The 17032-nt window shown below is 40.6% G+C and overlaps 1 protein-coding gene across 1 annotated transcript; it reads right to left on the bottom strand.

Moving 5' to 3' along the window:
* Positions 1-15457: 15457 nt before the first annotated feature.
* On the bottom strand, positions 15458-16421 carry PF4 (platelet factor 4). The gene is made up of 3 exons (XM_001155980.5): positions 16245-16421; positions 15798-15924; positions 15458-15672 (listed from the first exon to the last, which is right to left on the bottom strand). Exons 1-3 carry the CDS (start codon positions 16333-16335, stop codon positions 15585-15587), a joined length of 306 nt encoding a protein of 101 aa, XP_001155980.1. The 5' UTR covers positions 16336-16421; the 3' UTR covers positions 15458-15584.
* Between the last annotated feature and the right edge of the window lie 611 nt (positions 16422-17032).

The following is a 17032-nucleotide window of genomic DNA, read 5'->3' as shown; positions in this document are numbered from 1 at the left end:
TGTCTGTGATGGTAAAGAGATCTCCTCCTACTGGTTTCCAGACACCTGTGGGGAAAGCAGGTTGCTCCTTACCAGTTCAACTCACCCATTCTCCTGAAGCCATTGGGAGCTAGGAAGGAGTCTGGGTGTGCTGTAGCCCCATGTAGGGTTCCCAGCTTTCTCCCCCTTCAGCCCAGCTTCTGTGTCTTCTATCCACCCATACTCTGTGCCTTCCCTCTGCAGATTTGTTAGGAGCATGCTAGTCATCTCACTTCCTCAGTTGGAGCTGCTTGACCCGGCTGCATCTAGTCAGCCCTCTTGCCCTCCCAAATTCTCCTTTTTAATATAGGCATTTATTGCTATAATCTTGCTTCTTAGCACTGCTTTTGCTATATACCACAGGTTTTGGTATGTTGTGTTTCCATCTTCATTTTTTTCATGGAATTTTTAAATTTTCAAATTTTCATTTTAACTCTTTTCTTTACCCCGTGGTCATTTAGGAGCATGTTGTTTAATTACCATGTGTTTGTATTATTTCCAGTGTTCTTCTTGGTATCGATTTTTAATTCTATTCCATTTCCATCTATGAAGATATTTGATATGATTTTGACTTTTAACAATTTGCTGAGACGTATTTTGTGACCGAATGTATGCTCTATTCTGGAGAATGTTCCATTGCTGATAAAAAGAATGTATTTTGCTGCTATTGTAAAGGTCTCTTAGGTTCAGTTGACCTAAATACAGTTTAAGTCCAATATTTATTTTTTGACTCTCCATCTAGATGATCCATCTAATACCGATATGAGGTGGTAAAGACCCCACTATTATGTTTCTGTCCTCTCTTTAGGCCTAGTAGTATTTGAATCTGGGTGCTCTAGTGTTGGGTGTATATATATTTAGAATTGTTATATTCTTTCACTGGTTTAATTCTTTTGTCATGTAATGATTTTCTTCATCTTTTTTTTCTGTTCTCGACTAAAACTCCATGTTACATAAACATAGCTACTTCTGCTCACTTTTTGTTTCCACTTGTGTGGAATATGCTTTTTCATCTCTTTATTTTAGTCTGTATGTGTCTTTACCAGTAAGGAGAGTTTCTTGTAAGTAGCATATAGTTGGATCATGCTTTTAATTTCATTCAGCCATTCTATATCTTTTAAAAGAAAAATTTAATCCACTTATGTTCAAGATTATTATTGATATGTGAGGACCTGTCATATTGTTAATTGTTTTCTCGTTGTTTATACATTCTTTGATCCTTTATTTATCTATTATACATTGTTATTGATGATTTGTTTGGGAAGCATAGGAGACCCAGGGTCACACCATTTTAAAATCAACTCCATCATAAAATTAGCAAGGCACATTCTTTGTCGGACATGACCAGTGGTCATAAGATGTTTATGACTGATGAAGGAGGTTAATAATGCTGTAAGGACAAACTTCTACAACAAGAAAATGTCCAGGTGCCCTGATACTAGCAAGGCACATTCTTTGTCAGTCACGACCCATGGTCATAAGATGTTTATAACTGATGAAATAGCTTAATAATTTATGTGAGGACAAACCCCTACACCCACAAAATGTCCAGATGCCCTGACACATAAAACAATATAATGCTTTTAACTTGCTGTTGTAAATGTTTTGTGACTGAATATTGTCCTGCAACCATATTCATATTCCATCATATCTTTCTTTTATTGTTCGTAAATGAAGATTTATTTATCGTTTCAACACTCAGATTGAAGAATAAGCATAATACATAGAGTTTAGAAGTGCAGTAATTGAAATAATCCACAGTATTACTGTGAGATGTCAGGTCTCCATGAGTCTTGTTTACTTTCTTTTTTCTTTCTAATTTTAAAGGGATCTAAAAAGCCACAGAAGTACTTAGATGAATGGATATAGAATTCACGTCTATGACAATATTGCCTGTCAAGGAGATCAAATCCATTCAGTTAATCTGCCATTTCTCAATGTTAAGAGGGAGTGAAAATATTTTTTAAAAAGTTTTACTTTACATGATGGCCAAAATGGCTGACTAGAAGCAGTTAGTATCCACTACTTTCACAAAGAGAAGAAAAAGTGGTGAATAAATACTACATCTTCAATTGAAACACCCAGGTGGGCACAAACCCAGGGATTCATCAAACAAACAACTCAACCCAAAGAGAACAGAGAGGAGCAATAGATTAATGCCTACCTGACAGTGGCATGGAGCCAGAGGAGGCTCCCCGACCACTGGGAAATGGTGAGAGAATGAGAAACCCTGGGACACACACTTGGTCCATAGATCTTTGCAAGCCCTGGTCTCAGGAGATGCCCTTGTGAGCTCATCCCACAAAAACCTTCAGACTGATATGCAAAGCTATGGGAGTCTCAGCAGAGCCACTGCCGAGGCATAGCCAAAGTCCCAAAAGCCTTTGATCCCCAGGCATTCCAGCATTAGTCGCTTCAGCTCTGGCAAAGGCGGAGGTTAGTCTCCTTTACACACATCCAGGAAAGGAGCCAAATCCAGGGGGTTAAGCAGCAACTGTCTACAGGCTTCACTTACACTGCACCTCACAGGATAAGACCCATTGGTCTAGGACTCCAGCCTCCCACCACGGGGGTTATGAGGCTAGTAGCAGCTCTGCACTTCCCCAGGACAGATCTCCAGGGCAAGGGGGCAGCAACTTTCCTGCCTTGCAGCCCTCACTGTTGTTGCCTTCAGGCTCTGGAGAGCCTACAGTGACTAGGGACTGGCGCAAACCCCCAGCACAGCACAGCTGTCCCACAGAAAAATGGCCAGACTCTTTTTTTTATGTGGATCCCACATTTCTCCTCAGTGGATGGGAGCTCCCAACCTGGGACTCCAACCACTTCCCATCAGGGCTCTCAGGTTGGTAGCAGCTCTGCATTTCCATGACACAGAGTCCCTAAAGGGAGTGGTAGGCTGCCATCTTTGCTTTCTCACAGCCCTCACTATTGTTGCCTTCAGGCTCTGGAGAGTATGTGGTGATGAGGGACTAACATGTAACCCTAGCACAGTGCAGCTGCTTCATCAAAAAGTGGCCAGACTGTTTTACATGCAGGTTCTCATCCCAACTTCTCCTTAGTTGGTGAGGCCTCCTAACCTTGGACTCCAGCACAACCACCCTGCCCCCACTTGAACACTTCAGTTGGGGGCAGCTCAGCATTTCTCTGAGGAGGAAATCTCAGAGTCAACCCACGACCTCTTGGCCATTGCAGCTGCAGTAGTGCTGCCCTAACCACCTTTGGGCTGAGGAAGGAACAAAGGGCCTAGTCACTTCACTGGCACCCAAGCACTCCACAGCCACCATACAGAGAGGAGTTCAGTCTATCTTCCCTGTGAGCCCCCAGCACCCACTCTTCAGCAGGCAGGGCCCCTGCTCAGGTCCACAGTTTAGATGCCCCACAAACAGCTGAGAATACCCACTGGTAGTGGCTCTGAATTTCCTGGGAAGGGGCTCCAAGAGGCAATCAATGTTCCTTTCTGCCACTGTCACAACAATGTTCTGTCTCTTCTGCTCACAGGCTGGGGAAGAAACTGAGCCTGAGGGCTTCACCCAAGCTTACAGCACACCATAGTCACTATACAGAGAGGAAGCCAGTCTCTCCTCCCTGTAAACCCTCAACCCCCAAGTCCCCAACAAGGAGGGTCCTCAGCTCAGGCTACCAGTGCAGCCACCTCAACCCCTGGCTGAACATTCCCAGGAACTGTGGCTATATGGTTCTCAGAGGTGGAGTTCCCAGAGTCTACTGAAAACCCCTCTACCACTGCCACTGCAGTGGTACTGCCCTTTCTGCCCTTGCCCTGGGGAATGAGCAAAGACCCTTAGTGCTTCAACTGCACCTTGAGCAAGCTTTAATTGCCCTATGGAGAAGTTACTGGTCTGTCTGCCCTCTTTCCCCACCACTCGCTTGTCACAAGGTATGCCTCCCTGGCTTGGGCTCACAGGACAGCTGCCGCAACCCAGGTTGATCACACTGACTGATAGCAGCTCCATACCTCTCAAGATGGAGCCCCAAAAGATAAGTGAAAGACTCTCTATCACAACCACTGCAAAGTTCCTTTCCCCTGTTACCTCTAAGCTTGGGAGGGAACATAAAGCCTGACATTGCCCCAGAGCTGAGATACACAGCCCAGCAGTGTTAAATTGACATCTTCGGCCAGCACTGAAGTAAGAGAGGAGCTCTTACTTTCAGAGTGCTAAGAAGGAGCATGGCTATAGTCATGAAGAAATACAGAGAAGCCATATGACTGAGCAAAAGCTTACCTACTGGCCATTACACTTAAGTACCACCTACCAGATTGCAGCCCAAAACTTCAACACCAAAAATAATTTGTTAATATACCCTTCTGTGAGATCAATCACAAGAATTCAGCTAAAAATAAAGACCCTGCAAAAAGCTTTGGCCCTCTGAAAGCATCTAAAAAATAAGTCTACTGGTGGTCTTCAATTTATACCACAGTTAAAGGTAAACCCATCCACATAGATGAGAAAGAACAAATAAAAGAACTCTAGCAAATCACAAAGCCAGAGTGTCTTATTCCCTGAAAATGGCTATAATAGTTTCTGAGCAAGGATTCTTAACTGGGCTGAAATAGCTGAAATGACAAAAATAGAATTCAGATTATGGATAGGAATGAAGATCATCGAGATTTGAGAGACCATTAAATAATTCAATCCAAAAAATCTAACAATCACAATAAAATAATACAGGAGCTAATAAATTAAATCATATTTTTAAAAAACATCTGATAGAGCTGAAAAATACACTACAAGAATTTTGTAATACAGTCACAAGTATTAGCAGCAGAATAGATCAAGTGGAGGAAAAAAATCTCAGAGCTTGAAGGTTGACTCTGAAATAGTCAGCCAGAAATAAAGCAAAAACAATAAAAAAGAATGAACAATATATCAGAGCAACATTGAATAATATGAAGAGACCAAATCTATGACTTATTGGTGTCCCTGAAAGAGCCAGAGAGAAAGCAAGCAACTTGGAAAACACATAATCTTGAGATTCTCTAATATCAAAATAAAAGAAAAAAATGTCAAAGGCAGATAGAGAGAAAGGTAAGGTCACCTACAAAGAGAACCCCATCAGGCTAACAGTGGACCTTTCAGCAGAAACTCTACAAGCCAGAAGAGATTGGGAACCTATATTCAACATTCTTAAAGAAAAAATTTCCAACCAAGAATTTCATATCCAACTAAAATAATCCTCATAAGTGAAGGAGAAATAGAATCCTTTTCAGAGAAGCAATGTTGAGGAAATTCATTACCACCAGGCCTGCCTTAGAAGAGGTCCTGAAAGATGCTCTAAATATGGAAAGAAAATACTCTTACTAGCCACTACAAAAACACACTTAAGTACACAGACCAGTGACACTATAAAGCAAGCACACAAGTCTGCAAAATAACCAGCTGAAAACATGGTGACAGGATCAAATCCATACATATTAACACTAACTTTGAATGTAAATGAGCTAAATGCCCCAATTAAAAGGCCCAGAATGGCAAACTGGTTAAAGAACCAAGACATATTGGTATGCTGTCTTCAAGAGACACATCTCACATGCAGTGACACACATAGGTGCAAAATAAAGGCATGAAGAAAAATCTACCAAGCAAATGGAAAACAGAAAAAAGCAGGGGTAGTAATCCTAATTTCAGACAAAATAGAATTTCAACCAACAAGAATTAAAAAGACAAAGAAGGGTATACATAATGGTAAAAGATTCAATTCAACAAGAACACGTAACTGTCCTAAATACGTATGCACCCAACACAAGACCACCCAGATTGATAAAGTTCTTGGAGACCCAAAAGGTGACCTAGATTGTCACACAATAATAGTGGGAGACTTCAACAATCCACTTACAGTTTTAGAACATTGAGGCAGAAAATCGACAAAGATGTTTAGGAGCTGAACTCAATACTTGACCAAACAGACTAAATAGACATCTATAAAACTCCTCACCCAAAACAACAGAATATATATTCTTTTCATTGCCACATGGCACATACTCTAAAATCAACTACACAATCAGACATAAAACAATCCTCAAATATTTTAAAAAATTGAAATAATACCAACCACATTCTCAGCCAATGGCACAGTAAAAATAGAAATCAATACAAAGAAAGTCACTCTAAATCAGAAAATTACATGGAAATTAAACAATCTGCTCCTGAATGACTTTGGAGTAAATAATGAAACTGAAGCAGAAATCAAGAAGTTCTTTAATAGTAATGAAAACAAAAATAAAACATACCAGAATATCTGGGGCACAGCTAAGCAGTATTAAGAGGGAAATTTATAGCAGTAAATGCCTACATCAAAAAGTTAGAAAGATCTCAAATTAGCAACCTAACACTGCAGCTAGAAGAAATACAGAGGCGAGAGCAAATCAACCCCAGAGCTAGCAGAAGACAAGAAATAACCAAAATTAAAGCTGACCTGAAAGAAACTGAGACAAAGAAAACCATACAATAGATCAAGAAATCTAGAAGTTGTTTTTTTGAAAACTAATAAAATAGATACACCACTAGGTAGATTAATAAAGAAGAAAAGATAGGAGACCCAAATAAACACAATTAGAATTAACAAAGGGTACATTACCATTGACCCTGCAGAAATACAGAAAGAAAAATCAAACACTGCTATGAACACCTCTATGCATACAAACTAGAAAATCTAGAAGAAATGGATAAATTCCTGGACACATACACCCTCCCAAGACTAAACCAGGAAAGATTTTAATCCCTAAACAGGCCAATAATAAGTTTCAAAATCAAATCAGTAATAAAAAGTCAACCAATCAAAAAAAGTCAGGACCCAACAGACTCACAGCAGAATTCTACCATGTGTATAAAGAAGAGCCGTTACCATTTCTACCAAAATTATTCGAAAAATACTGAGGGAGGAGCTCCTCTCTAGCTCATTCTATGAGGCCAGCATCATTTGGATACCAAAACCTGACAGAGACACAACAAAAAAAGAAACTTCAGGCCAATATCCTTGATGAACATTGATACAAAAATCCTCAACAAAATACTGGCAAACCAAATCCAGCACACATCAAAAAGCTTATACACCATGATCAAGTAGGCTTTATCCTTGGGATAAAGGATGGGTCAACATATGAAAATCAATAAATGTGATTCATCACATGAACAGAACTAAAGATAAAACCCACATGATTATTCCAATAGATGCAGAAACAGCTTTTGATAAAATTCAATATCTTTTCATGCTAAAAACCCTCAATAAAATAGACATTGAAGGAACATACTTTAAAATAATAATAGCCATCTGTGACAAACCCACAGTCAGCATCACACTGAATGAGCAAAAGCTGGAAGCATTCTCCTTTAAAACAAACACAAGGATGCCCTGTCTTACCACTTGTAGTTAACATAGTATTGACCAGAGCAATCAGGCAACAGAAAGAACAAAAGGCATCCAAATAGGAAGAAAGAAAGTTAAACTATCCCTGTTTGTAGATGCCATGAGTCTATATCTAAAAAACTTCATCATCTCGGCACAAAAGCTCCTTCAGCTGATAAACAACTTCAGCAAAATCTCAGGATACAAAATCAATTGCACAAATTATTAACATTCCTGTACATCAACAACAGTCAAACTGAGAGCCAAATCAGGAGTGCAATCCCATTCACAATTGCCACAAAAGAATAAAATACCTAGGAATACTATTAGATCTCTACACTTAGAATTACAAAACTCTGCTCAAAGAAATCAGAGATGGCACAAATGGAAAAACTTTCCATGCTCATTGTTAGAAAGAATCAATTTTGTTAAAATGGCTGAACTGCTCAAAGCAATGTGCAGATTCAATGTTATTTCTATCAAATTACAGATGACTTACTTCATAGGACTAGGAAAAACTATTTTAAAATTTATATAAAAGCTACAAAGAGTCTGGATAGCCAAGGTAGCCCTAAGCAAAAATAATAAAGCTGGAGGTATCTTGTTGCCTGACTTTAAATTATACTACAAGTCTATGTTAACCAAGACAGTCTGGTACTGGTTTAAAAAAACAAAACAAAACATATAGACAAATGGAGCAGAATAGAGAGCCAGAAATAGTGCTGCACATCTAAAATCATTGGATCATTGACAAACCTGATAAAACCAAGCAATGGTGAAATGACTTCCTATTCAGTAAGTTGTACTGGGATAATTGGCAAACCATATGCAGAAGATCAAAACTGAACTCCTTCCTTACACCAGATACAAAAATCAACTCAAGATGGGTTAAAGACTTAAATATAAAACCTAAAACTATATAAACACTGGAAGATAAAAGTCAATACCATTCAGGAAATAGGAATGGGCAAAGATTTTGTGACAAAGACACCAAAAACAATTGCAATAAAAGCAAAAATTCACAAATGGGATCTAATTAAAGAGCTTCCACACAGCGAGAAACTATCAACAGAGTAAACAGACACCATACAGAGTAGGAGAAAATATTTGCAAACTCTGCATCTGGCAAAGGTCTAATATCCAGAATCTATAAGGAACTTAAAAAAATTTACTAGCAAAAACCAAACAACTCCCTTTAAAAGTGGGTAAATGACATAAACAGACACTTTTCAAAATAAGACATGTATTTGGCTAAAAAGCATATGAAAAAATGCTCAACATCACTAAACATTAGAGAAATGAAAATCAAACCAACCATATGACACCATCTCACACCAGTTCGAATGGCTGTAATTAAATAGTAAAAAAAAAAAAAAAAAAAACTTTGACTTTAGACAGCCATAGAGAATACCTTTTTGCATTGTATTACCTGGCTTCTTTCAGCCACCTACATCTAAATGTCGAAATCTCTTGCTAGACTTTGGAAATTTTCATCTATTATTTCATTAAATAGGTTTTCTAATCTTTGTTTCTTCACCCTTAGTAATACTGACAATTTGTTTATCTTGTCATGTTATGTTGTCCCAAATGTCACAAAGGCTTTGCTCTTTCTTTTTTATTATTTTTTGTTTACTTTTGTCTGACTGGACTATTTCAAAAGACCTATCTTCAAGTTCTAAGATTCTTTCTTCTGCTTGGTTTAGTCTACTGTTGACCCTTTCAAATGTATTTTATATTTCCTTTAATGGATTCTTCAATTCTAAACTTTTATTTGGTTCTTATTGAAAATATCTGTTGCTTTGGTAAATTTCTCATTCATATTCTGAATTTTTTAAGTTTTTTTGTGTTATTTTTCAGAATTCTCTTGAATATCACTGAGATCCCTTAAAATCAATGTTTTTGGCCAGGCATTGTGGCTCAGACCTCAGTATTTTGGGAGGCTGAGGTGAGTGGATCTCTCAAACTCAGGAATTTGAGACCAGCATAGGTGACATGGTGAAACCCTACCTCTAAAAAAAAAATTAGCCAAGCATGATGGCACATGCATGTAGTCCCAGATACTTGGGAGGCTGAGGTGAGAGGATTACTTGAATCCAGGAGGTGGAAGTTGCAGTGAGCTGAGATCACACTTCTGTACTCCAGCCCTGGGCAACACAGTGAGATCCTGTCTAAAAAAAAAAATCAATATTTTGAAAAAAACAATATTTTGAATTCTTTATGGGGAAATGAAATTTTCTTTTTGATTAACATCTATTGGCCAGGCATGGTGGCTCACGCCTGTAATCCCAACACTTTGGGAGGCCTAGGCATGCAGATCACCTGTTGTCAGGAGTTCAAGACCAGCCTGGCCAACATGGTGAAACCCCATCTCTACTAAAAATAAAAAAATTAGCTAGGCACAGTGGCACATGCCTGTAGTCCCAGCTGCTGGGGAGGCTGAGGCAGGAGAATTGCTTGAACTCAAGAGGCAGAGCTGCAGTGAGCTGAGATTGTGCCACTGCATTCCAGCCTGGGCAACAGAGCCAGACTCCATCTCAGGAAAAAAAAAAAAAAAAGATCTATTGCTGGATAATTAATGTGTTCCTCTGGAGGTGTCATATTTTCTTGCTTTTTGTGTTTCCAGGGTGCCTACATTGATGTCCACACATGTAGTACAACAGTTGCTTCTTCAGTTTTGACATTTACTTTTAGTAGAGGAGGACTGTTTTCTGGAGATGTATCTATGGTATTCAGTGGGTAGGGCACTTTTGCTGTGATTCTGGGTACACAGTAGCATAGTCTTTGGGTGATTTATTTGGCTATAAACAACATTAGTAGTATTTGTGATTTCCTTCGTGAGTTAGGGTGCAGTCATTAATGGAGACTGGTGAAATTTTGCTGTGGACTAGTATGTTTTGTGGGCCAGTCTTTAGGCCACAGCGGTGGTAGCCGTTGGCTGAGTATGCCTATCTTTATGCCCTAGGGAAGTGCACACTGCTACATGTCTTGGTTTTTACCAGTGTGTTAATTCTTGGGCCTCTAGGCAGCATGCTTGGAGGCCAGTAGTGGCAATGGTAGATCAATAGGTGGGCAGGTTCTCAGGCCTCTGGACAGTTGACATGACATGGGCATTCGAAGTAGCACTGGAAAGAAAATTCTTTGGATCCCTAGCAGTGTGTGTTGATGTTGGCAGTGGCTACAGTGGGCTGAGTGCACTGGTATCCAGGCCCACAGCATATCCATTTGAGAGGTAGGTGCCACCTGAAGGGGTAGCAGCTAGGAGTTTAGGCCACACCCCAGGCCCCTGAAAGAGTTACTTAAGTTCCCAGGGTGGTGGATTGGGTTGGACAGTCTCCAGGACCCCAGGCTATGTGCTTTGTCGAAGAGGTGGTGGTGCGGCTAGGTTGGATAGCTTGTGCTCAGGCACCCTGGTGGTGAGAGTAGGCATTAGCCATGGGGGGCAAGAGGAGAGCAATTCTCAGGTCCCTGGCAGAGTGTAAGGGGGACGGGTAGAAGCAGCTTTGTTGAGGGCTTGCCACTGAAGAGGGTGAGGCATCCCTCTGGTCACATCCTTGTGCTGGCAGATGGGGAACATGCAAGCCCTTCAAACCCTAGTCCTTATGGGATTTGCCTCCCCTACCCTGGCTTCAAGAGCCCTCACTCAGCTTGCAACCAAGTCCCAGCAGCAACTTTCACTCACCTTGTGACCCCACCTCAGATCACTCACTTCCTGGCACTAGTTGCTGCCTCTCAGGCCTAGCTCATTTCCTAGCCCTGGCAATAAGAGTGATCCCTACTTGCTCTCCTGTCCCAGCAGTGACAACCCAAGTTTTCATAATGCCCCAGTCCCAGCACTGCTGGGTCCCAGGATAGCATGAAGTTGGCAGAAGCTAGTTGCTGTAGCCACTTATCTCTCAGAAAGAATGTGGAACCTAGTGTGAGCTCCCTCGCTGGAGCAGTTCCATCCCACAGTCTCCTGGCTGGTCTTCATGTTAGTTTCAGGGTTTGGGAGGGTCAGAGGGCTCTTTCATGGCGAGGATTATACTATTTCACAGTGGGGATATGAACTGCTAGAAGTCTATTACTTGCCCCTTCTTTGCATTAGGAAGTCACTCCCAGCTCCTAGCCTAACCTGGGAAAGGAGGCTGCCTCTTCTTCTTCCTCTCAGATTTTAGTTTCTCCTGTTACTTCTCTGTTGAATTCCAACATCATCTCTTGGATAATGTACTCATACTGTCACTGTCTATATACTGCTCTGGTTTTTCTAAGTGGAGGAGGCAGGCATAAAATGGTTTTAGTTAGCCATGATAAACTCCCCATCAACATTGTGGTTTTGGTATTTGATTTTCTCTTATTTGTTGCTGTAAGTGGAAAACACCACCTTGGTCTATCATGTTAAAATCTTCTTAACTTGTTGTCTTCTTTTGATTGTGGTTCTGTGCAGGAGAAGTTCTTGTTGGTTATGTTCTCAACAGGTTGCTTGCTAGCTCACAGATTGTGGCTGTCACTACTGGAAATGTTATACGCTCTGGTGGTGAAACTCCAAGGAAAGAGAATAAAAGTCCTATTTACTTACTAGGTTCCAATTCTGAGTCAGAATCCATGCTGCGTCCTATTATAAGTGTGATGTATTCCTTTCAAGAGCCCTATGAAGTGGACATTATTGTCCTTATTTTGCAGATAAGGAAACTGAGGAGACTTGGGGTCACACAGAATCAAAGTTGAGGTATAACCCAAACTTACACAAAAGCTCACTGGGCTAGTGCCAGCATCTACAGGACTAAGAGGGAAAAGAGCCGTATGAGAAGAGGAAATAGGTATAAAATAGCTACTTAAGACCATTAATTGTGAACATGCTTGCTTTTTATCTAAGTCTTCCTAGAAATCAATGTATTTTTAGTCCTCTATTAAGTTGTGCATTAGGAACCAACTAGAATGTACATGACTGAAGTAGATGGGTAATGAATATAAATGGTAGCCCCAGCTAAAAAGGACTTAGAATCCCAGCAGTCCAGACAATATCCTGTTTGGTGTGACATCTTTACCACAGAAGCTATTTTTCATGGGTTTCCCAGAGACTCCAACCCTAGATCAGGGCTGGAGATTGAAATTGAAGGAAGACTACAGACCAGGAGATTTAACTATCCAGTTGGTCTTCAGCATCCTGTTCTTACTGACTCCCCCATGCATCTTGCTTGAAGTGTGGACTCCAATATGGACCATCAGAACCTAACCTTTTAATCAATGAACTAGATTAGTGCTTTTAAACTACACATCATGACACATCAGTGGATTATAAAATCATTTTATAGAGTTGTGGCCAACATCTTCTAAAAAGTGGAATATGGTAGGATAGGATAGGATAGAAAATAAAATATCAGGATGCATAGTACAAAACAGGTATAAGTATTGTATTGTAAACTCATTTTATGTGTGTGTGAGTTTATATGTACGTAAAGGTGTAGAAAAACATGCACACATTCATACACACATAGACACAGTGAATATAAATATACACAGGACTATATATGTATAAATGAATGCAATATCACATGAGTTAGCTATTTGTTCTCCAGCCAAGGAAAACATTTTATATTACCCTGTAACATGCTTTCATACTCTGAAAATTTGGACAGGAATGCTCCCAAACTAATAGCAATATAATTAAGTAAATTACTAAGTGTTTTCTTTATGGTGTGTACAAATAAATACTTTATTAAAAGTTAGCAGTTCAACTTGTAAGGATATCAAATGACTAATATTTTCAAAAATAAAAAAATTGAGTGGTGAAAATACAGTTTATGAAAAATATTTTTATTTCTTCTATATTTTCTGCTCTTTGTAATAAATAAGAATTGTCTTTTATAAAGAGAAAATAGGGATACATATTTAAAACCAACTAAACCTTCAATGTTCTATACATTACAGAAGAAGCTATTTTTACCACAGTCCTTAGAAGAAAAAAATGAAAAATTACAAAACGGCAGAACAGCTTCCAAGAACAAAATATCCTTTGGTGGTTTGGTTTTATTGATAGAGCCCATGACTAAGCAGTAAGTGTCTAGTTTGTGGACATTTTCTGATGACTGCTTACAACTCACAGGGAGTTTAAGTAAATTTAAACTTTATCACTCCATGACTGTTGAAACAACAACAGGGAGTTTCTGTGTGACTTGAGCTTTTCCCAGGAGGAAAGGCTCCTTCCCATGCCCTTGCTGATAAAGGTGGCAACTTGAAAGTGTTCTCAGTATAGTTAGATCAAGGTAATTCTTAAGCAGTAACTTATGAGGCACGAGCATTCCAGCATTGATTGACTTTGGTCCTCATGATCATCTATAAAGTAGCCACTCATAATATCCCTGCTTCACAGATGAGGAAACTAAGGCACAGAGGGAAAGTGAGTGTGACACAGTGTAGAGTGCCATGCTAAGGACTTTGGATCTTGAATGATTTATGCAGGGGAGTGAAATATTTCTATCTGTGTTTGGAAAGATAATATGGGTAGCAGTGCATAAGTTGTATTATAGGTGAAAAACACCAAGGGGGTGAAAACTAGTTGAGAGACCATGCTTCACTCTCTCTCTCCATTCCAGCCCTGCAGAACTATGAACTGTTGTCCAAACATGCAAATGACTGAATTATCTAGTGTCTTTTTACGTATTATTCTTCTGGTGACAGTTCCTGTCTTCCCTTTGTCCCCCTGGCAAATTCCTCCGCCCCCTTCAAGAGCTAGTTCATGGAACAGTTCCTGTCTGCAGAATCAGCTAACATGCCATTTGCCTGTGTGAAAGGCAGCACAATGTGAAAGCGAGAGGAGGGAGTTGAGAGTCAGACTTATCCGCTCAGCCTCTCGCAAGCTGTGTCCTCCCCGAGACTGTCAGCTCACCTCTATATTGGGAATAATACTCTCTAACTTGCAATGTGGGTGTGGGAATTTTAGATGATATTCTGGCATTTCCTAAGCATCTGTAAGTTATGTTTTTCTTAATTAGTTTGTCACCCTAAAAACCCACACTTTCCACCACCACCAAAGAGATTGAATGGCACCATGTTCTATTTTCTCTTAGTATTTTTATCCTATGTCTACACAAACATTGTCACCTTGGGTAAAAATTACATTAGCTCATGAACAATGACTGCAGCTTTCTCATTCCACAGCTAGATTCTGCCTTCTGACCCATTGTGGTAGGGTGAATAATGCCCCCCACCCTTGAGATCCCCATGCCCTACTCTCTGCAACCTATGAATATGTCATTTAGAATGGCAAAAAAGTCTCCACAGATGTTTTAATGTCTAGAGATGGAAGTGGTTTCTGGATTATCCAAGCAGGTCCAACGAATTCACAAGGCTCCTTATGAGAGGTAGTAGAGTTAGAGGCAGAAAGGTCAGAGGAGAGAGGGGAGATGTGACAATGGAAGCAGAGGTTGGAGTGATGCAGTTTGAAAATCAATGGAGGGTCCATAAGTCAAAGAATGTAGATGCCTCTATAAGCTGAGAAAGGAAAGGAAATAGATTCTCTTTTAGAGCCTTCAGAAGAAACATAGCTATGATCATACTTTGAGTTTAGCATGTTCAACACACTTGGGACTTGTGACCCCCCAAATTGCAAGATAATACATTTGTATTGTTTAAGCCACTGGGTTTGTGTTGATTTGTTACAGAAGCCATAGGTAACTAATATACCAACACTGCAACAACTTCCTTTCTCCCCAGAGTAGAGCAGTGCCTTCCTGAGGGATGAATAAAAACATCATAATCTAGTACGTCTCCTTGTTTCCAGAATTTGTGGGCATAAAAACAGTCTTATTTATTTACTTAATTTTTTAAAAAGCCATCTAGTAATGCATAAGTGTTACTGATATTTATTGGCAAAGGTAATAATAATGGTCAAGGTAAATATGTAGCTATAAAGTACTGCAATCATGTAAATGCATGAATATGTATCAGCCAACATGTAACACCAAGCATAACCAGTATTCACACCTTCCTTCAAAATACTTTTTGCTTAAGATACCGGAATTTTTTTCTTCCATGAAATTGTTATGCGTCAACACAATTTTTGCACTATTATTAAGAAGTATTTTGACTATACTACAACTTGATTTATTTTGTTTATTTAAAATCATAAGGATAACACAAATATCAGAAGTTCTTTCACAGTTAGATTGAAACTGGAAAAAAAAAGTATGCTATATAGCAAATGCACACACGTAGGCAGCTAGTAGCTAACTCTCCAAAAGTTTCTTAATTATTTTCTTGTACAGCGGGGCTTGCAGGTTCAAGCAAATTTTCCTCCCATTCTTCAGCGTGGCTCTGGCAGGGAAAAGAGAAGAGATGTCACTTTCAGTCCTTGGGTTTGCAAATGGCATTAGAAGGGGGAGGGATGGGCAGAGGAGGCACGGAGCGGGAGCACTGACTGATGCAGTGCGAGGACTCACATCAGTTGGGCAGTGGGGCAGTGGGGTCCGGCCTTGATCACCTCCAGGCTGGTGATGTGCCTGGGACGGACCTGGGAGGTGGTCTTCACACACAGGCACTGCAGGTCCCCATCTTCTTCAGCTTCAGCTGAGGGGGAAAGGGAGAGGGTAAGAGAGGAGGAGGGGAGGGAGTGGTGACTCCATGAGTAGCCAGAGGTACTTTAGGGACTTTTTCCACTACCTTCAGCCTTCTTTTCCTTAACCATAAATCACACCTCCCCCAGACAGAAGTTGTGCTGACCAGGTGGTAGGCGCATGTGCAGCGCCTGGCACTGTGGCCAGACACTCAGCAGGCACTCCGTTAAGCGTAGCTGTGATCATGATCCTAGAGGATTCCTCCCCAGCCCCAGGGCTTCCCGGACTCCCCCTCGCCGCTGCCGGCCCTCACAGCCTGGCTTCTGCTCTCACCGCTGGCGAAGGCGACCACAAGTGGCAGGAACAGCAACCCCAGGAACAGCAGCCCGGGGCGTGAGGCGCAGAACCCGGCTGCGGAGCTCATGCTGCGGCAGAGCTTCCAGCAGGATCTCAGTGCTCAGTGCGATGGGAAACTCGGGCTGGGTCTCTGTGGCCAATGACTCCTGAGCCTCACCGGCACGTTTTATTCCCGGCTGTCCTTCCAATCCGGAAGCCTGAAGTGGACCAGCGAGGAACTGCGGTGCGGAAACTAAGATAGTACTGGGAAGACTTGGGCTCTGGCCAGCCAAGATTACCAAAAAAAAAAAAAAAAAAAAAAAAAGAAAGAAAGAAAAACAAAAAGAAAAAAGAAAAGAAAGAAAGAAAGAAAAGGCTCTGGGCAGCTGCCTTGGCTGGGACCCCTAACCTCAACTTACATACAAGCACGTTTGTAGAGTTAGAAACAGAACTTGAGTCAGAAAAGGAATGTTTTTTGTGTTGTATTAACAGTAGAGTTCTCTGCTGTCATCATGCAACTTACACAGTAGGTGCCTTCAGGACCCTGACAGTTCCTGCTTCCTTTCCAACCTCCCAGCTGCAACTACCAATTATTACTACTGAGTTTGGTGGCTTTGTGTGCGAAGCATGTGTTATTCGCAATTATTTTCTGCTACTAATAAGTTTTATTTGGTCTCTAGGCGATGACTCTTTTGAATTTCACCTGAATGTGGAAAACTTCCCTAGTCTCTGGATGGTATTTACCAGGCTCCACCAACAATCACCCAGTATGCTGTAGGACGCAA

The sequence above is a fragment of the Pan troglodytes genome, chromosome 3, assembly GCF_028858775.2.
Source record: "Pan troglodytes isolate AG18354 chromosome 3, NHGRI_mPanTro3-v2.0_pri, whole genome shotgun sequence".
Lineage (NCBI taxonomy): Eukaryota > Metazoa > Chordata > Mammalia > Primates > Hominidae > Pan > Pan troglodytes.
The sequence above is the reverse complement of the archived record's forward strand: the minus strand, read 5'-3'. Positions and strand labels throughout refer to the sequence as shown.

Coding starts and splice junctions, on each gene's coding strand:
- PF4 (XM_001155980.5), bottom strand. CDS start 16,335: ATGAGCTCCGCAGCCGGGTTCTGCGCCTCACGCCCCGGGCTGCTGTTC. Junction 15,925..16,244: donor TGTGGTCGCCTTCGCCAGCG/GTGAGAGCAGAA, acceptor TTTCCCCCTCAG/CTGAAGCTGAAGAAGATGGG. Junction 15,673..15,797: donor TGCCCCACTGCCCAACTGAT/GTGAGTCCTCGC, acceptor TTTCCCTGCCAG/AGCCACGCTGAAGAATGGGA.